Below are 26,283 nucleotides of genomic sequence, written 5' to 3' on the forward strand. Positions count from 1 at the left end.
GCAGTACACTGGGTTTGGGAGACCAGGGAGAGGAAGGGCACAGGATGGAAGGTGATAATGAAATGGTAAAATAACTGCGATGTAACTTTTCAAGCATCCCTAGAAGAGAGGGCACCCCCCCCCCCAACCCAGGAGGACAAGACTGTGAACTGCCAGAGGACCCCAAGAGGGGCCTGAGACCCAGGAGGCAGGGAAAGGATGTAGGAAGAAGCAAAAGGCTTGGGGATGGAGGTGGGAGGGACAAGAGGAGAACTCGTGACTTGGACATTTTGCCTTGGGCCCAATGCAAGGGGTAGGGCATTCAGAGGCTCCTCTCTCCTCGGCCGTGGACTCCTGAGCAGGGCGTGGGAGTCAAGGGCCTAAGAGGGGCTGGCTTCCTGGTGGTCTTTCTTGGACCTGGCCCTAAATCTAGGCTTGCTCATTCTGCAAGCCCAATTTTTATGCTCTTACTGGTATCTCTACCTCTGGGCCAGGGCCCTCTCCTTCCACAGTGGACATAGAGAAGAAAGGACAGAAAGAGGGGACAGAAAACAGAAAGGGGACTCTGTCCATGGGAAGCTGCTGTATTCCAGCTGCCCCCCATCTTCAGTGCTGGGCTCCCCTCATTCAGACACGGTTCCCTGAGGAAGCGCCTGGTCACGCCTGTGCCGGCACTGTGCCTGCGGCGGACGCCGAGGCCTCCTGGCGCTTCTGTATCTTTGTATTTGTAACTGGCTGATGTCATCGCCTTGAACCCCAGTTCTCATGGAGCGGCTCCATGCGTCTTTCCGTTTAAGGTATTGCAGGGACAGCCGGTTCTCACCAGCTCTATAATTAAACTGTGTGCTTGCTTTGCCTTGGGACCCCCAACCCAGGCCCCTACAGGGTGAATCCCTCACCACGAAGACTGCACAGTCCTAGGTTTCTGCTCCCAAGTGCAGTCTGAGGAACCTGCCTGAATCTGACAGAGCTGTCAGGTCTCCATAAACAAGTGCACCTCTGGAAGTCATCAGAACAGTCTGGCCCTGGGAGATGGGTAACCCTCAGCGAAGAAACCCAAATATGCAGACCCAGAGCCACTCACGAAGATGATCTGGAGAGACTGCTACATCACTTAGGTTAGACAGAAACAAGGGCTCTGGATAGCTCATGCCAAAGGGGCCTGTGGTTCTGTCTGCAAAACCTTTTCAAAGACACACATCCACTTGGGCTGGGAGTTTAGGCCTGTGTCCTGCCTAGAGAGGCAGGAATGACAGATTCCTAGAGAAAGAGAAGAAAGCTCAGGGGGCAGGAAGGGTTGATCTTAGCCCTCAGAGAACAGGGTCCCCCTGCTGCTTGTGGCCCAGAGTCCTGCTCTCTGGCTTGAATTCCTATCTGAGCAGAAACACCATCAGAAGGAGAGATTTCCTCACTGCTGACCTAAGCTGTGGCTTTCCAAGGAACTGGCTGAGTCTCTTTTCTCTGTCAGCTCTCCAAGTAACCCCCTCCCTCCCCAACTGCTCGGTTATCATCCAGCCTTCAGCAGCAGAGAGCCTGTAACCCTCCATGTCTGTTCCCACCTTCTGGTTGAAGGTCCCCATCTGTGTGTGACACTGCTTTGAGTTGTGCCACCTTCCCAGTTATTCTCCTGTAAGTGCTTTGGTCTGTCTCTCTACTACGGTCAGAAGTGGATGAAACGCTCCAAGCGGGCGTGCTGTCGGGGGGAGAGAGGAAGCCACGGTTGCCGACCCCGGACCCTGAATTCCCACTAACACAGCCCAGAACTACAGGTGTGTTTTGATAGCTATGTTACCCTGTTGACTCATATTCAACAGTCTTTCGACTTCTCTCCCCCATTCTAGATTTAACTGTTTCAGTGATTTCTCTGACCAGTAGAGGACACAGGAATTCATAGTTGACAGGTACAAGTTACATACTAGCGTCTTTCCTTTCATTGCTGCCACTTAGGTTAAGCTACACAGAACAAGGAAGCTGTCATGGTTGCAAACCTACTGGCCTATAGGGAGGGTCCTTCCACTATGGTCCAAGCCACCCGGGCCCCAGATCCTGTTGTCCATCATCTCCGTCCCCACGTTGCCGCTCTCGCCAACAAACAAGCTGTTCTTGATCTCCTGCTTGGAGCCATCATCATACGGGAAGGTGCCACCGCTGTAGAGAGAAGATGTCTGGGGTGAGATGTCCAGAGACAGCGTCCCACCGAGGGCCCAGCATGATGACAGCTGCTCTTACCTGGCCAGGGTCAGGCCGATGCCATTGTCAGCAAACCTGGGGACAAGAGCAGACAGTCAGAGTGTGCCCTTGCTGAGTGAAGCCGTGGAGGGAAGGACGCTTCCCTGACCCGGGGTCATACTTTGGATCCTGGGCAAGGGAAAGGTCCTCACACAAGTACAGGGTTTGCTGAGGGAGCTGTGGCTTGCCCATCCTGTATAATAAAGGGATAGTCTGGGCCCCCGCCCACTCCATGTCTGACTCCAAAGAGGAAAGGGTGACTGCAGTGGCTCTCAGTGTTTGATGCCACGTTGCATTAGCAGCATGCAGACCCGGCTCCACGGGCCTCCCGCTCCAGCCCACCCTCCTCTGTGATTCCAGGGTTCAGTGGGTGGCTGGACCAGGGGCACATGGAGGGTCTTGCCACTCTCAGGGCCAGCACAGAGTAAAGCTGGGGGCATGTGGACACAGTTCCATTTCCTCTTAGCCATCCTCACTACGATTCCAGCCACAGCAGGAAGGACAACTAGAGAGCTGATTTCTAAGTTTCCAGAAGTCAGGAAGATGCCAGCCAGGAGAGGGGCAGGAAGTCATTTTGCAATTACACTGCAGCCACCTTTTGCCCCTGTCCCTTTTGAGGGCCAGGAGGAGCACGCTCCTCGAGGGAGTCTGGTTGTGGGTAACAAGGGGTCACACAGAATCCAAGTGGATCGGTGCGTCCCTGCTGCCGTAGACCCCAAGGCCGAATGTGGCGGCTGCCTTTGTTTCCTTCATCCCGGGGGCAGATATAACTGGCCTCCTCCCACCTGTCCCATACACCCTCCGGGCCCATCTCCTCGAAGTGCCATTCCTACCGACCACTCTCTGCTTCCTGAACTCCAGTGGCTTCCTATCACCCATAAACCTAAGCCCAACCCTTGCCCTCAGGCTTAAGGCTCAGGTGAACCACTTTCCCTTTGCTTCAGCCACATCCTGGCTGCCTGAAGTTTCTCTGGTTCCCAGTTTGCTTCTTCTCACCCTGCTCCCTCTCATTCCGGACACGTGCACGTCCCCCTCTGGCTGAAGCCCATCTGGTTCAAATTAACCATTCGAAGCCCATCTTTGGGGCACTGTGCCCTCCAGTTCTTTCCCAGAACTTCCTGACTCTGGTTTCCCAGTCTTCTCAAGGCTCTTCCTTATCATCACCATCTCCCAGTGCTCTGCCCAAGATCCTCTCATTGTCTACCATGTCCCTGGGGACTTCACAAAGACACATGGCTTCCATTCCCACCCGTCTGCTGGTGACTAAACCAGCTCTTCTTTTCCTTGCTCCTCCAAACTTTGGGATCTTTCCATAGAGTTATCTCAAAAGCATCTCAAATTCAACACACATGAATCGGAAGTCATCTTCCAGCTAAGCCTGTTTGCTGTCCTGAAGGCTCATTTTCAGCCAAGTTCTCACGGTCTGTAATTCTTTCTTATCTGGACGACTGCAGTATGATTGGTTGTCTCTCCCAGTTCTAGGCGTGCCCCCTCCCATTGCTGCCTGAATCCAGTGGTTGCTAGCATGATCCTTCTAAGAAATGGACACAGTGGCCAAATGCTCAAAGTTTTTGAAGGGATCCCCATCTTCCGTCAGTCCCTGGCAGTGCCAACCTTGCCCGCTTGTGGGATGGTAACCTCAGCACCAGCCAGATCTGGGCTCCCTTGGAAGGAGTCTGGTGGAGGGTTAGAAAATCCACCCCCTACCATTGGCGGGGTTGGGGGTCTTCACAACTCGTCTTGCAGCTCTAGGTCTGGCATCCACTACCTCCGTGGGGACCTGAACTTTCAGCAAACCAGAACCAAGACATTCACTGGACGTGGAACACTGCAGAGGAGTGTAGCCTTGACCCCCATCTGTTTCCTCTTTCATCACCTCTCAAGTGTCATTGGGCCTCTATTCTAGGGATGAGCAGCGTATCTCACTGACTAGCATCTTGTATTGCAGGGGAGTTCTTCCTTCTGCTGAGCTGAAATCTGCCCAGATCTGTAACTTCCGCCCTCTTGCGCCAATCAGAACAAGCCTTCCTCCTCGTGCCCAGAATGCCCATCAGAAACCCAGAACAGGCTCCCTTCTTCCCTTTTCCCTCTTCTCTGGCCCCACACAAAACAAAGCCCCCCCCCCCCAGTTTCTCTGCCAGTGACATTCCCTTTCCATCTCCCACGTGTGTCTGGCTCTCACTGGGGCTGCCTGGTCTCCATCCCTGAGTCAGTGTCTGGCCTCTGCTTTTCTGAGAAGCCTTTCCACGTGCATGTGTGTGTGCACGTGTGTGTGTGAAATCTGTGTCCGGTTCCCTCCTCACACACTTTCATTTTCTTTTGTTCCCTTTCACGAGCAAGTCCCCCTTCATTTCTCCTTTAATTGGTCTCAATAAAATAGAGAAATACATTTATTCCCCACGTAAAGTTTCTGATCTCTCGTTTATAACACAAAAGGCATTTCATGGTACTCCTTTAGAGCAAACCCTAGCTCGGCTGCCTGTCCCTTCTGGTCCTTGTCCAGTGTGGGACCTTATATCAGAACTCAGGGTTCCCTGTCTTCTTTCTTGGGCCTTGGAGTCTGATGAGCTGGTATTTCAAGTCTCAGTTCAACCACTCACATTTTGAGAAATTCACTCAGCTGAACCTCCGTTTACTGTGTCTAAAATGGAGACAATGATTTATATCTTTGAGAAACATGGTAAGAAACAAATGCAACAAAGGAGTTAGCGCACAGTAGGTGCTTAGAACGTGCTCGTTTCCTTCTTCCTTCCTTTCGCTGACTGGTTATGCGACCTGACAGAGCCAAGTCCAGTGACTATTTGGAGGCAAATCATGACCCACAGGGCCTGGCATGGTGGGCTGAAGCTGTACGCTGCTTTTAGGGTTTTCCTGCTGCCATCTGATGCCCCTGCCTGGCTGGGCGACCACGAGGTCACACATCGGCACACAACTTGATTCCTCTCTCTGCCTCACTCACTTTTGTCCCCTACCCCGGGGAGGAGCTGCATCCCCACATTGTGCCCATGCCACACGACTCTCTGCTCACCTGCAGCTGTCCAGCCACACGTCCCCGCCGCGCAGCCAGGCCCCATGGTCCTGGTTCTTGTAGGCGGTGAAGTGCTTGATGATGGCCGGCTCCCGGGGCTTCAGCGGGTCAGCATCCTGATGAGGGCTGTACCTGGAACACAGCAGGGGAGGCCCAGGTGGTGGTGTTGGGGGGCCTCCTGAGCTGGCCCCCTTCTGGGGGGTGAGCCAGTCCCAAACCCAGCAAGCCAAGCCGCCTCTGTGTCCGGGAAGGAGAGTCTGAGATGCCCAGCTCTCTGCTTACTCAGGGGAAACCTTGACCTTGGGCCTTTCTGGGCTTCTACATCTTAGCCACCAAATGGAACACTGAGCCTGGGTGCTCCTGAGGTCCGGGCCAGCAAGTCTTCCATGGACATCATCGTGTCACTGGTGTTACCCACTTTTGATAGGGACCAAGCAACTTGGTCTATTTAAAGGGTACTGATTTCCCTAATCACCCTGAGGTTTTGACTCCCCCCGCACCACCTTTTTAATTGAAGTATAGTCAGTAACAACGTGTCAATGTCTGGTGTACAGCACAATGTCCCAGTCATACAAAGACATACGCATATTTATTTTCGTATTTTTTTTCATTAAAGGTTATTACAAGGCATTACATATAGTTCCCTGTGACAGCACTTTTTAAAAGCAGCCCCTGGCCTTTGGCTGAGGTCCAGATTTATTTGTAGGTACAAACTGCATGCTCCTTCCCATTGAACTGATGGCATAACTCCTCCCTTCTTCTCTCTTCACCTTTTTATCCTGGCCCAATCTGCTAGGGCCCCGGCCAGTCCTGTTGACTTATTAAAAAGCAAGTACTGGCTTTTGCTGAGGGATCTAGAAACTTCTAGAAATTTCTCTTTCCTTTCAGCTGCTGGAGACTAAACCCTAATTCAGTTTTTGCCCTGCTCAGATTTTCACCACAGTACCCCCAGCAATGAGCTCAAGGCGCAGGACATAGAAAGTGCCCAACAGAGAGGACGGTATAGCTCAGTGGTAGAGTGCTTGCCCACCATGCATAATGTCCTGGGTTCAATCCCCGGTACCCCCAGTAAAAATAAATAAGTAAATAAACCTGATACCTCCCTCTTGCCAAAAAACCAAATTTAAAAAAATTAAATTTAAAAAAAGTGCCCAACAGATATCTGATGAATGAATGAATGAGTGAATGACGGACTGTATGTGTTCCTGAGGGCTGATTACCTGGCGGAGATGATAGAGAGGAAGGGCCGCTTGTCCTTGGCAGAGGCCTCAGTAGTTTTGACTCCATTGTCTATGATCATGCCAGCCTGGGGAGAGGGGACATTCAGAGACATTAGCTTCTACCGCCAGGCTACAGGTATCTTCTCATATCTAGCATCCCTGGGTACTCTTGAATGCCCCAGGATGCATTAATAGAAGTAGGGAGTCTACAGCAAGGGAGGTGAAAAAGCTGCATTGTCCTACATTGCTCAAGTCAGATCTGGAGAAAGGTGTCCTCTTTGAGGTGCAGATGAGGAAACTGAGGTCTAGAGGGGTTAAGTGTCTTGTCCAAGGCCAGACAGGTAAGTCTACGCCCAGAACTCCCACTGCTTTGGGCAGTTACAAGCCCAGGCCCCAAATCAAGAATCACCGATACGCTGTCTTGGGAAATAAGTCTGCCATGATTTAAAGGAGATGCTGGACTTAAGTCTCATCTTGACCTTGGGGTAGGGGGCTGGGAACCTTCCCCAGTCTTGTCTTGGTTCTTGCCTGACTTGGGGAAAGAACTTCACTTTCTTATTTGGCTCCAAAGGTGTCCAATTTGCCAGCCATTGGTGAGTGGGAGTGGAGGCAGCTGAATGATGCTGCCCAGCGAGGCCACATTCAGTCTCCCCTCTGGGCTGGATTCCCTTGGCCTCTTAGGAATGCTTGAACTTGGTATCTCTTCTTTGAATAATTGGAGGACACTCTGACTATCGCGTTCTTCAACTGACTTATCATTAGCAGTGGTGATACGAGTCAGTAGGAGTGGGGCTGGATCCCCTGCTCGTCTCTCGTGAGCTATGGCCTTTGGTAAATCCCTTCACCTCTCAAGACTCAGTTGTAGCCTCTGTGAGATGGGTTAGTAACACTGAGGTCCTGGAGCAGGACCCTTCATGGTGGTGTGGAGTCAGGGCTGACTGGGTGTGAACACCATGCCCAGGGCCTCCCTCTTTGCTCAGACAACTGAATCAATCCAACTCGAGGGGTCCTCTTTGCTCCATTCCTGCCCCACCACCTTCCTCAAGGCCCATCCTGCGCCCAGGGGTCCTTGCCTACTTCCTTATTGGAAACCACCCTCCCTTGAGGATCTCTCCCCTTTCCAACCTCTCCAGACCCCCAGGTCCCACGTGGCTCATCCCCCAGCTCATGGGAAAACTTCTCAAGGAAAGGGTCTCAACAAGCCACCAGCGTCTTTCTTTCCACGGCCCCTGCCCCTCACGGTGGTATGGCCTCTGGGCCCGTTCTGTGTGGGGACAGCTCTCCCAGGCCCACGGGAGCCTCAGAAAGGCCCACTCGGAGGCCTGCGCTCACTCTCCCTCCTCTGTCCAAGTGGCATCGCTGCCCTCCTGACCTCCACCCTCTGCCCCGTGAGACTCTTCATTCTGCGCTTCTGGGACATGCCACTACCTGGGCCCCCTCTCTGCGCACACAGCCCAGCCTCTTCCCGGGCCCCTTCCCCGTCCCACCTCCTGGGCGTAAGCACACGTCTGTCCTGGGGTGACTTCTCTTCTTTATGGGCTTCTCCTTGGTTGAGTCTTTTTTGTTTGTTTGGTTGTTTATCCTGAGCGCACCCACTCACCCGTAGGGGCCCCAGTGTCCTCATCTGTTCCACTAGGGGTTGCACCAGAAGACTGACCGTGACATTCGGAGCTCTATCTAGGCACTGCCCCTGCATCCCCAAGACCACCTCTGCCCCCAGCACAGCATCTCTGGTCCCAGCCTTGCTCCCAAGCAGCTCCATTCCCACATCCCACGACGATGGTCTTATTGCCGCGCTGACTGACGGTCCTTGACACGCTCACGATCCCAGTCCCTTTCCCCAGCACCTCGCTTGGTGCTGGACACAGAACTATTGATGAGTAAACGAAGATGACAGAGGAATTTCTGTTTTCCACCTGCCTCCTTAGCTCTGCATGGATGGAGAAAGGGATGGAGAACCCACTTCCCAGAGACAAAACAAAAGCAAACAGAAGAGAGGAGGCCAAGGCTGCCTTCATCTTCCTCCAGAACCACGTTGATTTTCTCTGGCTTACAGGTCGGGCCTGGCTTTCCGTGGTCATCACTGCACCCATCCCCACCAAGCTCAGGTGCCCGGCTCAGGGGCCGCGGGAGGCGCAGCCTGAGTGAAAAAGCGCATCTGGCTTCTCCTTTCAGCTCCGGCCCAGATGCGAAGTCGAGGCCAAGGCAGGAGCAGACACAGGAGATCCTTGCTAAGGACGGTCAGCGGCCTGGGAGGCTGCAGAAGGCCGCTTCACTTCCTTCAAGACCAAGGCTAGGAACGCAGCTGTTCCCAGCTGAAGCCACGCGGCTGTTCTGATGCTAGCCGTCTGCAGGCCGGGCTGGCGCGGGGCGCAGCCCGGACGGACTTACCCGGTAGTTGGAGTGCGCGCGGTTGTTGTGGAATTTTCCCAGCGGGATGTGCTCCGAGTACCCTGGGGAGTACATTCCGGCCGAGGGGCCCGTCGGTACGTGGTGAAAGATGAACCAAAACCCAGTTTCCTGGTGGAGGAGGGCACAGGGGAAAGCCACAGAGTTCAGCACCAGGAGCTTCTCGCTGGGGAGACTGGATGGCGCAGACTAGGGGTGGGTCTCACGCTCTCACCCAAACCGGCCCCACCGCCCAGCCCCAAACACACTGCGGGAAACAGCGAAAAGCATGAAGCAAATATATTTTGGGGGATCCACCCTGACTGTTAAAACCCTGCACAGGGTCCTACTGTATCAGCCGTGAGCGCCAAATGGCTGGATTTCAGAGTCAGGGCCGGGGAGCACATAGTGGGAGGGTTTCGTGAGTGCTCTTAGCTTTCCCCTTTCATTCTGCAGATGTGGGAGCTGAGGCCCAGAGCCAGCACCCGACCTGCTCCAGGTCCCCAGGAAGGTAAGCACCAGGGAGGGGTGGGTAAGGGCAGGGCTGTGTAGACAGAATGCCGTGTTTGGATCCTGTGCGTGCCCCTGGGCATGCTGGCTCACCCCACCTTCCTCTCCTGGTGGGATAGGTAATATAGTACCTGCCTCACAGGGTTGATGCAAGAATTAAAGTATTTTCACATAGAACATTGATGCGCCAGGCATCTAAGAATGAGTCATTGCTTAGTACTCATTAGCTGTGACCACCACCAGTGTGATGAAGGGACAGAGCCATCACTTAAAACCAAGTCCATCTGACTCCCAGGCTGGCTTTTCTCCTCTTCATTCGAAGCCTGGCTGCATGGACGTCTAGACCTGGGGCTCGCGGCGCACACCCTTCCGGGCTGGCTCCAGCCATCTCCTCGCCCCAGCCCCACCACCAGAAGGGGCGCTTCTGCTCACCTCGGACCCCGCAGCAGCACAGTTCACGAGGTTGTTGTTGGGATTGGCCATCCAGAAGGTGGACACAGCACTGCAGGCAGGGGCAGAGATCGGATGGCGTCAGACAAAAGGCTATTGGCTCCCATTCTGCCCCCCGGGGAGGGGACCTGTTGGGCAGCTTAACGTTGGTTTGAGAAGCCTCTTATCAGTGATTTGAGAAACCGCTGATGTGTTGATCTGAAACCCGGTTTTCTCATTAAAGTGCAGTGCATTTAAGCACTTAAATGTTCAGAATTGGAATGGGCCATGTTTCCTGAAGGTAGAGGCAGTTTGTGGGTGAAACCTGAGATGCGTTTTAAAATAAATCTAAGTCAGGAGAACCCAGGGAAGTGGCCGCTTCTAAGGGAGAGGCCCTGGTCTCAGAAGGCTGACCACAGAGGAAGCTCTCTCTCTGTCTCTCTCGGACCCTGTCTCTGCCTCTCTCATGTCTCGAGAGACATCAGTGCAGCTGGTGCCCACGTGGACACACTGTGGCAGCCGAGGTGGCAGCCTGCCTCCTCTGCTCAAGGCAGTGCTGCCCAGCAGCAGGAAAAGGCCGAGGATGAGAACAGGGGTCCCCGGGAGATACACTGAGAAGGCAGAAGTAGAAAACACACTCCTGCCCTCTGTCTGAGCAGCTGAGAGCAGTAGGTGGTTAAGGGCCGTGAGGGCCAAGTGGCCCAGAAGCCCCGGGGGTGAGAAGTCGGATGCTGGGCTGGGAAGTCGCCTGAGCACAGGCGCAGGGCCCTCCCCGGCCCGGGCCTGGCTGGCGCGGGGGCGGAGAGGGAGGCGCTTACTTGCAGTCCTGCCTGGGCTTGGGGATGTACCCCGGGTAGGAGTCTTCTGTGATCATCTTGCACATCTTGCTGTCACGGTCAGAGGGAAGGAGGGTTCCAGACTTGACAAGGAGGCCAAGGCAGTGGTCAAAGGTGTTGCGTTCCTCTGGCCCGTCTTCCGTGAAGAAGCAGTGTCCCAAAGAGTTATAGCCCACAACGTCCTTGACCTGCAGGGGTCAAGACAGGGGGACCAGTCATTCATGTGCTTATCCATCCATTCAACAAACATTAACAGCCTCTGCCACACAGCAGGCCCTGTGAGGGACACTGGGGGGTCGGGGGTGGGCCTGACACAGGTGTTGGGGGTGGGCCTGACACAGGTGTTGGGCCTGCGGAGGGAGGGTCAGGGGAAGGAGTAGTGACTTTAAAGCCCCTTCCAGCTGGAAGTGTTGCAACTGAGGCTTCATGGGGTGGGAAAGGGGACAAAGTGTTAGAAGTGGATCCAAGAGGCCACCATGGACGAGGTCATGTGAGCCTCCCCTGGTGAGGACACAATGAGTACACTGATTACAAGGACTACACGTGGAGGGTTTCACAGAGGAGACCCCACCAGAAAAGGCAGCATCTGAGCCGGGCCAGGTGGGCTTTTTAGTAAGACTGGTATGGAGGGTCCTCATGGAGCCCTCACCCACGGGTCCAAGCCAGCTCTGAAGCCCATGACCTGCATCAAGCCTCATTTGCAACCCCTGAGCCAGAAAACCAGAAAAAGCTGCAAGCTCCATCTCTTCAGTATCCTTCCTGGAATCACAGAGCCAGCGGGCCAAGCAGAGAAACCATCTGAAGACATGGAGAGACGTGGGGTGCAGATTGAGCCATGCATCCCACCAGCACAGGGCTCTTACCCAAGTCTCCCAGCCTCTCTCTGACATACGTCCCCATCACAAAGCGGAGGACTCGGACACCATGATCTCCAAGGCTCCTGCTGGGTCTGAGCTCTGTGAACTCATCAGTCTGAGACCCAGAAGGTCCTCAGAGGGCTCCAGCCTGAGTCCCCCCTCCCCGTCTAATGCCACACTCTGTTCACAAGCATCCCTGATGAACGGGGCTCCTGCTTCCACTTAAACACCCCAGAGATGAGATGCTCACTCCCTCCCAAGGTGCCCTGTCTGCAGTGGGGCAGTGAGGATGGAGAGAAATGCCTCCTTACCTTGACTGAAATCTTCCATCCTCATCCCCACCCCGGGTCCCGACTGCCCAGTGATGTCACCCAACGGGGGACGCTCCTGCCCCCTGTGACATCATTCAACCCACACCTATTAAGTTCCAGGGTGTCAGGCCCTGGAAAATTTGTACATCATCCAAAAACAACGCCTCCTTCAGCACTGTTACTTTTTCAAGGGGCTGTCCTGTCTGTTGTAGGATGTTTAGCAGCAGGGCTGGCCTCGACCCACTGGATGCCAGCAGAACCCTCTCAGTTGTGACAACCCAAAATGCCTCCAGACATTCACTGCCAGGTATTAAAGTGGGAAAGGGGGGTGACAAGATTGCCCCTGACTGAGAAGCACAAATCTAAGACAAACACCCCAATCCCCTCTGGCATCTTTTACATGACAGAGCTTGCCTACTCCCCCAGCTCCAGGCAGCCATGCTCTAGAAGCATCTGGAACCAGCACCCTTTATGTCCCAGCACCAGGCTGGGCTTTTAACACCTTTTCATCTTGTTGAAATCTTACAGAACTACAATAACTTTTTTCCTTTTTTGGAGATGAGGGAAATGAGACAGAAAAGCTGAGTGATTTGCCCAAGGTCATGCAACCCAGATGTGCAAAGCCAGGGCTGGAACCCTAGTTTTCTAACTGTGTCCCTTCACCCATAAGGGAGGATCGTGCACACACAGCTGCCTTATTCCAGGCAAGCTCTCTGTTCCCTCAAATGAGCATCTCTCCCTTAATCTTTGGTAACAGGCCAGGGCGTGATCTTGAATACTGTTCAGTCCCTCAGTAAGCATTTCAGTCAATACCACGGTTGTCCAATGGGACTGCTTCCTTCTCTCCTAGGGAGCTATGAAAATTTGTTATAAATAGCCTGGAAAGGCAAGCCTGGGAGGAAGAGGCAAGAAAACACGGGCTGTTCATGCTGGCAGGGACATCTGAGACCAAGTTCAATGCCCTCACTTTACAGAGGAGGACACAGACGCCCCGAGAAAGGACCTGGAGCCATGTTGAGAGCCAGGCCTCCTGCCTCCTGCCCACAGCTCCTCTTAACTCCTGTGTCCCCACTTGCTCACTGTCTGGATCACACTTTGGGTGACCCTCTTTGCGTGCCAGTGAATAATGAATTCGGTACATTCTTGTTCTAACAAATGCCTGAAAAAGAAATTCTCTCCAAGACCCTTGAGGTATGCTCTGGAGAGGAAAGCCTTTATTGTATAAAATAACTGTTACGTTTTGGGTGTGCAATGTTTCACAAACATTGTCTCGTTTAATCCGTAGCACAAGTACTATACCCTTTCTACCAATGGCACAGAGACTTACAAAGTTCCCCAAGTCACTTCCCTTGCAAGGAAAGATTGAAACTCGCTTCTCCATCTGTCTAATCCAAAACTTGTGTACTAATTAAATCTCAACAGCACCAGAAAAAAAAATCCTCTCATCTTTTGTTGTACTTGTTTCTTCTCCTTAGGGGTGGGCTGAGGATGGCATAGAATCAATAGAGAAGCACGACTGGGTAGAAGAAAGCCCTGGGTCGGGAGCAGAAGACACACGTTCAAGTCTTGCCTCCACCACAAACTTGCTGTGTGATTTGCCTGAGTGTCCTGGGGGTGACTTCTTTTTTAGAATCTCTTCCAGCTCTAAAATTCTTCCTTCGAATGTTTCCTAGAATTAGACCTTTAAACTATGACAAAGCTTGAGATAGATAAGACAGATGACAGACAGACAGACAGACAGCAGCTGGATAACCAGACACATACATATGGGCTCACGGGTGCCCACCGCGTCCCCACGCACGCTGCCCAGAAACAATGTGTGCTTCTCTTGCACAAACTGTACGTTCCCTTTGTTCTTCTGGACTTCTTCCCTGTTGATGGTTGGCAATCAAGAAAGTGACTCCTGAGAGCCGTTTTAAGGCTTCACCTGCTGTCAGGCGGGGTCTGGGTGTGAGGCTGGGAAGGACAACGCTCCTCAGTGCTCCTAGACCAGCCACTTCACATAGGGTGACCATTTAATTTATCGTCTAAACCAGGACATTTCTGAGAGTGAAAGGGGGTCCTATTAGTAATCAGTCTGGGACAGCAGGGATGAAATGGAACTGTTCTATGCAAATCGGGCCATAGGGTCACCCCAGTTGTGATGATTCCCCACTCCAACCTGTACACAGGAAGAAAAAGAAACTGCCGTTTAAAGCGAATACCGATAAAAGTGAACTGTAGGCCTGATTCTGCCCTCTAGGGCGGATATGATATAATTCATCTTAGTGAGAAACCTGACAACACATATGATCCTATTCAAAGGAAGATTGAAATTTCTGAGCTTCTGCTGTTTATTTTTTTTTTTTCGGAGCTGCTAAAGAAAAGCGCCGTGGAGTAGGCGGTAATTTGTATAGCAGGGTGTGTTAATGAGTTTTTGAATATGCAAATGGAAGCTGTGAAAGGAAACCAAGAACCCAATCACTCTGCCTAATAAGAAGAATGAGTTTCTAAGGCAGCGGGAGAGGTGGGGAGGGGGAGGCAGGAACCGCACAGCCAGGTGGAGGGGAGGGCAGGGGAGGGCAGGGGAGGGGACGGTTGGAGAAGAGGAACCGTTTCTCTATTTCCATCTGGTTTCTGTGCTGACCTGTGATGCACCCCACCTCCTCCCCATCTCTCACCCCATTCTGCCAGCGGAAGCCCTGGCCAGGGAAACAAGGACAGGAGTCTGGGTTCCTCATTTGGGCTCAGGTGGGAAGGAGCGGTGAGAACAGCTCATGAATCAATAGTGAGAACAAATTCATGAAACTGGAAAAAGGGGAAACCAGGGGGAAACAGAAGCCGCGCCCACAATCCCCGGAGCTTTGAGGCTGGGACAGAGGACACTGAGTTTCCTCGCCATATAGTTAAAGTGGCTCCAGCCCTCCCTAACAGGCCACCAAAGGAAGGGTGTCTCCCTAAGGCTGGAGGGCTTGGGGACTGGAGTCATGTATGGCACCCCCTGGAGCTGCAGAGCCCATGGGGCAGCCTGTTGGGGCCACCCTGGTGGCTACTGGAGGCGTTTACATCAAAGAAAACACATTCTGAACACTGAGCAAGGTGACGAAGAAGGAAAGGACATGCTTACTTCTCCTATCCACTCTGCCCTAGAAAAGGAACAGAGGAGAAATTAAACAGAATCCACGTTGGTGTCTTGTCTGCCTTTCTCAAGAGAACTGGAATGCATTCCTTGCCATCCAGGAGGAACACTCGGGTGCGCCCCCGTGTCCTGCTCAGAGCCAGACACACACACACTAAGATGTAGCGCAGGCCCATCTGACTCCGCAGCTACCAGTCCTGCAGACAGTGTGCTCTCGCGCCTTCCTCTGAGGGCCAGCTCCACCCCCCATCTGCCAGCATCCTGGAGTTCCGGTGCAAACCACCCCGTTTCAAGCAGGACACTATCAACAGTGTCAATTCATGAGCGGCATTTCCCAAACTCTGTTCTGTAGAACGCTGACCCTATGAGATGCCGAAGTTGGGTGAAAAAGGCCTCTGTGTTGAATCAGTTTTGGCATTGCTAGGGAAATCAACATTACATGCGTTTTTACTGCAACCTTGACTCTACTGGCATGCACGGTGACTTTCTAGAATGGGGAGGAAACACATATATGCAGTGTTTTCCAAGGTCATTAAATGATTGGGCCTACTCTGTGTGTGTGTAGCGGGGGATACCTACTACTATCTCATGGAAGCAGTGAGGTTTTGCACAGAACACAGACAAAGAGGCAGTGACAATACTGTTTCATACCATTGCTAAGTACGTCACATGCATTGTCTGGTGTAATCTTCCCCAAAAGCCTTTGAGATGGGCTCTGTCATCATCCTCACTTTGCACAGGAGGAAACTGAGGCTCAGAAAGCGTCAGGCACCCCCCAAGTTCACACTGGCAGGATCAGAAGAACACGGGTTGCCGTGACTCTAACCTCTTAACCTCACTGGTCTACTGGTGCCTGCAGTGACTCTCACACAAGAGTAAGGAGATGCACGAGGAGGGAGAAGGGGGCAGTGGGTTTGTTGAGTGGGAGCCTGGTGGTGGTGTGTGAAGTCACATTACTGAGAACCGATACCAGGGCTCAGGGGGAGCAAAAGTTGAGAAGCACACATTTTTTGTCAGTTAGGAGATGTTGGCAGAAATATCAAGTTCAGACCACTCCTTCCAAAGGCTGACAGTGAAGAAAAGGAAAGAGCAAAGGTGGGCTGCCCCCGGGGGAGGTGGGGATGAGGGAAGCTGTTCTCTAAGGATGGAGGGTACCAGAGAACCATTACAGGTGGTGGGGCAGGAGGAGCCCACGAGTGAGGGGCCGCCCAGGGCCCTGGGGGTCAGCTACAAGGCCCCCACCAGCTGTGCACACCTAGGAACCCCTCTTTCCAATAAACTAGTGACTGCCCATCTGGGGTCCAGGGCACCTCCAGACCGGGGATGGCACTGGGGAAAAGGCATTCGCGATACTACTGAGTGGCCTCTACACTCCAAATCAGAATAAAATCCTTGTCTGCTTTTGGCCTCCTTTCATCCCGTCAGCTAAAAACATCTTCCCAAACATAGTAAGCTGTTGGTAAATCCTTGGAGCCAAAATCAAGGGAGCACATGTAAAATACGGATGGAGAGAGTCCAGCTCCCAAGGCAGTGTTTCTGAATGTGGGGCTCTCTGCCCCAGTGGCAGAGCGAATCCACAAAACCCCAGGTCCCGACCAGCGGCGCGGCTCCTGGGTAAGGGTGCAGAATGCCCTCTGTTATCCTGCTGCCTCTTTGGCTCAGAGAGACACAGGCCTGCACTTCACGGAGATTCTAAGCCATGGCCGTTTGGTTTCACCTTGAAAAGCCACGCAGGCCCGCAGGCTCCCAATCCTAACCACCAGTTCAGCCATCCAGGGTGGCCCTGGGTGAAGTGTAGCTAGAGCCCCACGTGGCCACTGGGATAACGCTGTGCAGGCACCTCGGCCAGGCACCTGGGCTCCCTGGCATCTGGATGACACCCAGGGAGCTGACGGATGCTCCCTCCCAGGCTGGTGGCCAGCATCCCTTGGGGCCAGACGGGAGGAAGGCTTTGGTACGCAGGATGGCGAGGGTCTTCAGGTTCTGAGAAGTGGTCCAAAGCTCTGGCTCCAAAAATCTAATTCTGCTTGTGGGTACAACTCATCCAGCTGGCATCTGGCTGCTCCAAAGGAGCCAACTCCACGGCCACTCCTCACCCTCTGCCTTCCATCCTGCCCCACACATCTCTCCAACCCCTGCTTAGCTTCCTTAACTCGGGCTCCTGGCCTGGGCTAACTCTCCCAGCCTCTCGCCAGCATGCATCCCCGCGGAGACGCTCCCTCCCAGTGCTGCCCCGGTAGTGTCCTGGAGAGCCCACCCTGTGGCCCCACCCGCAACACCTCCTGCCTGTGTCCCCCTGCTTGAGCCCGTTCCAGTGGCTGAGACCTGGGCTCACCGCTCGGAGGAAGGTTTGCTATTACTAAGACAGCCCAAAACATTGCATATATATTTTCCAACCAAACAACCACGGGAGGTAGCGGTCACGTTCTCTAGCACAGATGAGGAAAGTGAAGACCTAAGTGATTAAGTAGCTTGACCGAGGTCACCGAGCAAGAGGGTGGGAAAGCACAGACACACGTCCACACTGCAAGTGTGCCTGTGTGCGTGCGTCTGTGTGCATGTGTGTGGCTGCCCTGAGGTTCAAAGCAGCTTCCACTCAAACCAACCCAGATCTGTAATTACAGGCTTCTAATAATCTGACTGTCATTCTCTTTAGGAACATTAAATGTAGGTGAATTTAAGTTAAATTTAAGGACAAAACTTCAGAGCAAATACTTAAAGCAGGCAAAGCTCCTAAGCCTCAGGCCTGTTACAGTCCTTCACCAGCTCTGCCTTGTTCTTCTCACCACACATTCTCAGCCTAGTCACCAGCCTGGGTGCCAGCGCCTACGGCCTTCACTGCACTCACTCAGCAAACCCCCCAGGCGGACAGGACCATGGGATGGATGCCTGAGCCCAGGCCCGAGTGTGTGCCAAGCCCTGGGCCCAGCACTTCCCATGTCCTTTATTCCCCATTCAACGGACGAGGAAGAAGAGGCATGGAAAGGTAAAAGGACCAGCCCCGGGTCACACCGCCATTAAGTGGCAGAAGCCGGGTGGGGTCTCCGGTATCCGGCTCCAGAACTCAAGCCCATCCTGTGTCTTCTACTGCACCCCGACCTTCTGAATTCATTCTAAACCCCTTTTTTCTGCTTTTGCCAAAAAACATCCTCCTTCGCATCTTTCTTGAACCAGAAGAAAAAAAAAATCCCACATCTTCAAGCAACTGCACCGGCTGCAATCCTCTAACCACCTGCTGGGGGAGCCGGCCCCGGGTCCCGGCCAACACCTGCTTGTGAGCCCAGGAGACAGGGTCCCGGGGCTTGGGTCTCCCTCATGGCGCTGGTTCCCCAGGGCCCTGTGCGTTTGGTGTTACTTCCCCACTTGATGGAGGAGGGAACTGAGGTTCCGAGAGGATAAGCAACTTGCCCGGGGTTCACAGCTCATGACCCGTGGGCCAAGCCCTGGATCATAGCCCCTTCTCGACTGGGCCCCAAAGCTCACGCTCTCTCCTTTATACTCGGTGGGTTTTAAATCAGAGCATTTAAAACACAGAGACAGCAGGCACTCCTCTATAGTAGAAGAGCACAGTGAATAGAACAGAAAGCAGCCTCACCAGCCACATGCTGATGGGCCCCTTCATCTTCCTGTCACCGCGTGCATGATGGGGAGGGTCATTATGCTTGGATTAAAGCAGGGCTCACAAACCCAAATGCCCACGGAGGCCAACAGGTGATGAGATGAGTGGCCCAGGCTGGGGCATTTACTGTAATGTACTAGGCAGTGGCAGGCATGGGGTAAACCAGGGAATACAGGCCTGGCTTGGCGGGGTGCTATGACTTTGCCCCAGTCCATTGCTGCCATGAGGGAATGTGGGTCTGGTGCTGCCAATTTCATTTACTTTTCAAAAGAAGCCAAGAGTCCAGATTTTTATGTGAAATCTCTAAGTTTTTAAATGATGAAAACTAATTCAAATGTTTCTTTAAACATTCAAGCCAAACAAAACACATCTGGCCACTGGGTTCAGCTTGCTGGGTGCCATTTTGTGACATCCGGTTTAAAAGTTCATAGAGGATGTGAATTTAGTCCATTTAAAGAAAGTTCTATTTCGTGTAAAATTATCAGGTTAGTGTAAAAATTATCAAATGTTTCTCTAGACACCGTATAAGCCAAACAAAACACAAAGCTGGATCCAGCTTTCAGGGCGCCATTTTGTAACATCCAGCTTCAAAAGTTTATAGAGGATGTAAGCTGAGTTCATTTAAAGAAGGATCCCTTTAGCGTAAAAATCATCTCTGCAAGTCAAGACACGCCTCTAACACACACACAGACACACACACACACACAACCAATTTACTAATGAAGGTATTTCTCCCAGCAGTGATTGCTCTGAAGATACTTGGTTCAACAGAAGAAAAGGACCCATGCTGCCACTGCCCCAAGCTTGTTGGGCAGATGCGACAAGAGTCTTGCCATGACCCCCCTTGTCTGTAGTTAGCAGATCTGTCATGCTACACAGTCATGGAATGATCCTGGGGAAACCGAGGGACAGCAAGAGCTAGACTCCCAGTGACCACTGCAAACAAATTGCTCACCCATCTCTGTAGCTTAGTGCCCTTTGGCAAGGACACACCCTTATTGTCTCCTTCCTTTTTGGTCAGTGACCTGTTCTCAATTGATTTTGTTCTAAAATCTGAGCTAAGGATGGTTCAACTCCCAATGGCCCTAGACTAAGTGACTAGATCCAAACATCCAGCCATTGCTAACGGTCCCTGGGCCCAGCATTAAGCGGACTGGCATGCAGGGGGAGGACGAAGGGACAAGGGGGCCCTAGATCTCTTGCTTCCTCGGGAAGGAGGTGCTTACCAACAAGCCATTGGAGCCGTGGACAGTGACGCAGCGAGAGAACGTGTGGTGGATGGAGAGGTCCCTGACATACGTGGGTGGGTTGTAGCCTCCCTTCTCATCCACGTCACCCGCCAGGTGGAAGTGAATTGGGTACTGACCCACCAGCTGCTGGCCCATGTGCTTCAGCTCCACGCCCTCCAGGTGTGCAGCCTTAAACCCCAGTGCAAACTGCAAGAGGAGAACCAAGAGTCAGAAGGAATCCATGAGGTGCCACTGATCCCCCTCGCTAGTGCCCACACTCCGAAAATGCACACGTGTTGTTCTCAAAGTGCTCCATTAATTCCTGTTTTGGGTACTCAGTACATCAAAGATATTCTCTGCAAATAGGCCAGGATGCCTAGTCCTTCCTACCTCAAAGGAGACAAGGTGCTGCTAATAATATAGGGACGTTGCAAGGCAATGAACTACCTGGAATGAAGAGATGCAGTGGGACTGTGCAATAGCTGGGGCTTGTTTCAACCCTCTTTTCCTGCCTCCTAAGCCGCTGAGTGTTATGGGAAAGGAATAACCCTGAGATAACCTGGGGGGAGGCTGGCAAAAAGCATGCCCTAGGAGGGTTGGGGAATCCAGGTTAGGGTAGACCACAGGGCAGTAAGAGCCTGTGCCTTAGCTCACCATCTGAAGCCCTCTCCCAGCCATGGGAAAGGGATGCTGAGCTGGCAGTCCTCAGCCGCCGATAAGTCTGGTAGCGTGTGTGTGAGTGGCGGGGCGCTCCACACGCTCACTTCATGCTACACCCAGAGCCACTCCTAGCTTGCTCAAGGGAACCACTCGCTCACACGGAACGTCTTCACTCCAGGAACTCACCATAAAAGCACAGCTTAAAAATGATTCCTGTCAAAAGTTGAGCTCAGCCAACTTCTACTAGAGAAGGATGACTTAAGGACATGCTAACCGTTCCTTCCAAAAATAGGTGTCAATGGGGATGCCAACTCCGGTAGTGGCTGCCCTGGAGCGCTGTGTTGAGAATGATTCTGAGGCCCAGTTTGGGCAAGGTGGCAAGGAGTGCGCTGATCACTCAGGGATTAATCTCAAAATGGGAAATGGGGTTGCAGCCTGCTATTTTTGCTTTAGTCTCTCTGACAAGCTTCTCATCTGAAGATTATACTAACCACCCCTGTCCTCACCACATCCCCAGAACTGACTGGAAATGTGTAGAAGTGTTTTGAGGGGTTGCAAAGACTGGGAGCACTGCTAGCATTTAATGAGTGGGGGCCAGGGATCCTAGAAATCCTATAATGTAGGCCTGCATGACAAAAAATAATTATCTTATATATGATGGTAGGACCCCCATTAGGAGCTCTCTAAATTTCACTCCATTATTCTTTTCACTTAGATTACCAAAAAATCTTATCCTTCAAAGCATGTGGTTTTAGGTTCAAGAGAATTGTCTTTACAAAACTCCACGGTACTATTGTTCCTCTATTAGCTTCAATCCCAAATCACTGAAAGCAACGGTCACGTGAGGTATTCAGTCTGCCAGCAAAAGGCACTTTATAGAGAGATGCAAAGAAATTCCTCTTGGAGCTTAATGCTAGGAAAACGTGAGCTCCAATGAGCTGATACAATTTTTCTTTATTGCACCATGAGAACTCAGCAGCTCACCATCTCCGTCTTAGCCTTGAGCTCCACCTGAAGCTCACAGGGAAATGTAATGCTGGCACTTCGAGCTCTTCTCCTTTGTTTACCATTTTATCTGTATTTTAATGGATCTAATGTAAATGTGACTTTTTGTGACTTAAACGCAGTTCTTTTAGGGAGTGGTCAGTGTTAAGTAATGAAGAAAGGGGATGAAAGCTGTGATCCAGGGTTGAAAATCACGAAGGCAGGAGCACAGTGCGCCAGATGCCATGAGACTGGGGAGCAGAGAGACGTTCCTCTATCATCTCTCTTGTTCCTGAGTATTGACTGAAGGAACTGAGTACCAATGCGTAACACATAAGACTTCTCCAACTTCCAGAAGGTACTCTTCCCTTGGTCCTACCTCTGCCCCTCCATCCCCTTTCCTATCAGGAATCCCTGCCCATAGGCTGGCACTGTGGGGATTCTCTGATTGGGCTGACAGCCTCAGCCAGGCAGACTCATACCTTGATGTGGCCCCCAAAGGTGTCGAAGTCAAAGAAGCTGCAGATGTGGGTGCTGTACGGGTAGCACTCATTCTCCATCTCCCCCATCACCACAATGTTCCGGCTCAGGAGCCCAACCTCGGCCCGCATGTCCACACCATCTATCTCCTCCCCGATGTGCAGGTACATTGGTTTCCCTAGGGCAGAGAGGAGGAGAGAAGGTGAGAAATCAGAGGCACTGCATGTCTTCCAGGCAGGTCTCTTCCAGGCAGGTCCCCGCCACGTGCTTCTGCAGCTGCTGCTTACACGGTGCCTGGTGGTTCCCATGGCCCCAAGTCTCGTTTTATAGAAGAATGAAGCCCAGGGAGGTGAAATTACTTGCTTGAATGAAGAGCCAGGAGTCACAGCCATGCACGCTTATGTCTGAAGCCCGTGGAAGAAATGGCTATTTGTCCCTCAGTATCTGTCCCCTCTTCTGCTTGTCAGTGTGAGACTCTCTTGTTTTAGCTAGACACGTGGTTCCTGGGACAAGCACCATTCCCAGCCCCGCCGCAGGCCGGGGTGGTCACAGGATGAGCAGAAGCAGCAGGTGTAGCCTTCAGGCGGCCGCTGCTCTTGCCCATCCCCGGGGCTGGGATGTGGACGTTGGTGGTGGGCCAGCCTCGCCCACGTGGGTGACAACATGCCCTGGAGATGGCAGAGCAACAAGAGTGAAGAAACCCACTCTCTGGATGACCCCATAGAGCTCACGTCCTGGACTGCCCACCGGTTGGGATTCTTACGGACAAAACATAAAACAAACCCTGTCTTTAAAGCTACTAATATAAAGCAGTGCAAATCCATATTGTGTTGAAGTAGGCAAATCTGTGTCCTACTTCCCTCCTCCTTATGTGGAGTGTGTATCCACAACTGGATTTCCTAGAAAGAACCAGACTGGAGCTTCTGTGTCCAGCACTGTGGCCGAGCTCTGGATACCTCTATGGTGCCATACAGAACAGTGAAAAAGAGCTTGCAGCCCACTCTGTGTTGACCTCGCCGCCACCTCCCTCCCTCTCCACGGTCCTGGAGGACAGGATGCTCTCTCCTTTGGACCACTGACCCCAGCCCACTCCTTCCCAGAGTCTCGAGGGCCTTGACCCCAGTAGCATGCCCCCTCCAGTAGTTTCATGTCTTCCCTCATTTGGGTTCCTTATGTTCTATTCTCAAACTCATCTAGGCCTTCCTAGCCTTAAAAAATGAACACACAAAAGACATTTTTGCCCAACTCTGCTGCCCCTTCCAGCTCTTGTCCGCTACCTTCCGGCCATGGCCAGGGTCCCTCGACTTAACGCCTTTTCCTGTCCCTCCGTTTTCTCTTTACTGTCTCCCTCCCACCTCTGCATTCAACCTCTTGTCAAATCCACTTCATTTCGCCCTCCATCTCCTCCTCCTCTATCTGGGCAGCAAATGCACCCTAAGAAAGGTGGGAAGTGACAAGCACTTGGAACTTTGGAGCTGTCCTGGTCACCTCCACAACAATCCCAAGTTCGTTTCTGAAATAAAGGGACCTCAGGCTGCCCGTAACTTCAGCTCATCACTGAGACTGCTGACCTGGCCCCTAGGTGCCTTCTCTTCCTGTTGAGGACGCAGTTACAGAGCACAACAATCTCTTACCTCAATTTGCAGCCCAAACCACACCACAGACACCATGTGGCTTCCCTGTGACCTTGACTTGAGCAACCGCAGAGCACAGAGCTCAGAGCTCAGCCCCGTGACACAACCAGTGCCCACAGTCAAAGGCTGTGGCTCTAATGAGCCCTAAGCAGCACCCGCCCTGCTCTCGGTGACCTCACCCCGCTCCCTTACCCACAGGAGGGGCTGGCTCCCCTGCCCGGCCCGTCGACCGGCACACATCCCACGGGTGGGTCTGCAGTCCCTCTGAGGATGTTTATTGTTTTAGAATTCTGCAGACTCAGGGAGGTGGTGGTTTCTTTGAAGCATCTCAGTCCAAGATGCAAAAGCACTGCATGGCAAAGCTGAGAAAACACTCCCCTTGGAACCGCATTCGCCTCCTCTGTCTGCTGTAACCGCTCACCACAAACTTCACGGCTTAAAACAACAGGGATTTCTATTCTGACAGTCCTCGGGGTCAGAAGTCTGAAGTCAGTTTCACTGGGTCAGCAGGCAGGCTGTGGGCACGGCGGGTTCGGCCCAGGACTCCAGGGAGGGTCTGCTCCTGGCCTTCTGCAGAGTCCATTGCCACCTGTATTCCTTGGCTGGTGGCCCCTTCCTCCATCTTTGCTGCGCAACACTCCAGTCTGCTACAGTCGTCACATCACTTTCTCCTCTGACTCTGACCCTCCTGTATCCCTCTTATAAGGACACTTTTGATTCCATGAGCCCACCCAGATCATCCAGGATCATCCCCTATCCCACAGGCCTTAACTGAACTGAATCATACCTGCAAAGTCCCTTCTGTCATGTAATGTAACACTCACAGGCGCCAAGGATTAGCACGGGGACACCTTTGGGGGCCGTTACTCAGTCTGCCACAGGGTCCTTCTTTTAAAAAGTCTCAGGTATTTTAAAAGTTAACTGTTCAAAGAGTCTATTTGCTGTAAGGTACTGTCACCCCCTGAGCTTCCTGATGCCAAAGGGCCAGGAGTGGACGCCACGGCCGGGGGCTGTCAGGCCTTCTGTTTCACACAGGTTCTGACATCGACCAGAGGAGAGAGTTTGAAGCAAGTTAGTGCTGCAGAATGCTGGGGCCTGCCCTCCAGCGCATCCCACTGTGGCTTATGGCTTGGGTCACAAGGCCACATGTCTGTACAGTTTTAAGGCCCAGAAGCAGAGTCCCCTCTGGCTACCCATGCCGGAGCCTCTCTCCCATCCCTGGGTTGTCTGCGGCTACTGGACCTTTGCAAGCAGCCAGTTTCAAGGACTTTGAGTGGGATTTAGGTCTTCTGCACCCCGGCTGGACAGAAAGCTGCACCCAGAGCAGTGTCCGATGCTGATAAGGAAAGGGGCTCCCGGGCATGCCAGCTTTAAACCCCCAAAGTCCTATGACTGATAGAAGAATTGATTCTATGTGTCTAACGATAGAGAGTCAGGCCCAGAAGGATCCAGAAGGGCTTTCAGCAGTCACTTAAGCCAGCTCCCTGACTTCACCCTTGAGGAAACTGAAGGCAGACAATGCACCAGGCTTGCCCAGTGATCTGGTGGAGGCAGGGGTGAGAATGTGGGGGACACGAGCCTCAGGAAAAGAGGTCCTCTCGGCACCTATGACTGGTGCTGGGCGCTGTACTGCAACCGAGCAGGACCTCATGGGGCCTCCGTGGGAAAGACCCCTCCCCCATATCCTCTGCATTAACTCCTCTCTCAAGCACCTGGATAATAGTATCTGATGCATATTTCCGGAGTTTTTCAGATGCTAAAACCACCAGGGAATGGAAGAAATTAACTACCTGATGATCAGGAGCACGTAGGCCCCAGACCTTCTGGGGCCTAAGGATTGATCGCCATCAACCAATGAGAGAACTGTGCACAGCTGACCACCTACCTTGGGACGCCCTTCCCTCACCTGGCCTTTAAACATGCTTTGCTGAAACCCCTCCAGGAGTTCGGGGGTTTTGGGGGCATGAATCACCCATTCCCCTCGCTCAGCCCTGCAATAAACCTTTCTCTGCTCCAAACTCTGACATTTCAGTTTGGCCTCATGATGAGTCCAGCTCACAAACTTGCCTTGGGTGACAGTTTCTCTTCACCACCAGATTCTGGCTCTGGGACCGAGTGCGCACTGTGAGCCTGGCCCTTTGCCATGAGGACATGGAATATGAGACTTTTTACAGTCTGTGTACCCTGGATGCTGACTTTGAGGGCTGAGTATGTCCCCTTATGTCCAGACAGAGGTGATCTGGGGTGTGCTGCCGTCAGTCTCTCTTGGGGAGGGTGGTCAGCAGAGAACGTCCAGCTCAGGTCATGCTCTCCTTGGACTGAGCACGGCAGAGGTCCTAGAGCCAGGCCGCCGCTGCCCCACGCAGAACCCCCTAACAGGCAGGCTGTGCTCTGGGGCCCCCGTCCCTGGTTTCCCGAACCACCCAGTTCAGAACACTCCCTGCGGAGAAGTGGGTCGGTAGAAACAGACCCTTCTTTTCCCAGAGCCGGTATCTTTCCCTTAGGACTTCCCAGCTCCTTGTCTTCCGGGCCTCATGACTTTGGGCATGCTGGATCCAGACCTTTTCTTCACTAGTAGACACCCCAATGGCAACTTTGCTGGCAACACCCAGAAAAACTTCTAAAGGCTTGCTCAGCCATGCAAGGCCACCTTGGACTGTTCTTGGGGTGCAGAAGGAAGCATTGCCTGCCAGGCCCTAGTGGCAACTCAGAGATGCCCGTGAACTGGCCAAAGCAACCAATGGGGACCTGAAGGGCTGGTACTGAGAGGCA

General features: G+C 52.8%; 1 protein-coding gene across 4 annotated transcripts in view; it reads right to left on the minus strand.

Annotated features, from left to right (window-relative positions):
* Positions 1-26,283, minus strand: part of CEMIP (cell migration inducing hyaluronidase 1) — a 142,082-nt gene that overhangs the window by 19,188 nt on the left and 96,611 nt on the right. For all 4 annotated transcript variants that reach the window (XM_074353971.1, XM_074353969.1, XM_010955155.3 and 1 more), the window contains 9 exons: positions 21,880-22,055; positions 19,751-19,960; positions 10,602-10,807; positions 9,787-9,856; positions 8,848-8,976; positions 6,457-6,542; positions 5,237-5,368; positions 2,209-2,244; positions 1,972-2,127 (listed from right to left, as the gene is read on the minus strand). In XM_074353971.1, coding sequence (XP_074210072.1) covers positions 1,972-2,127; positions 2,209-2,244; positions 5,237-5,368; positions 6,457-6,542; positions 8,848-8,976; positions 9,787-9,856; positions 10,602-10,807; positions 19,751-19,960; positions 21,880-22,055 — 1,201 coding nt within the window. The remainder of the gene's footprint in view (positions 1-1,971; positions 2,128-2,208; positions 2,245-5,236; positions 5,369-6,456; positions 6,543-8,847; positions 8,977-9,786; positions 9,857-10,601; positions 10,808-19,750; positions 19,961-21,879; positions 22,056-26,283) is intronic.

The sequence above is a fragment of the Camelus bactrianus genome, chromosome 27 (assembly GCF_048773025.1).
Source record: "Camelus bactrianus isolate YW-2024 breed Bactrian camel chromosome 27, ASM4877302v1, whole genome shotgun sequence".
NCBI lineage: Eukaryota > Metazoa > Chordata > Mammalia > Artiodactyla > Camelidae > Camelus > Camelus bactrianus.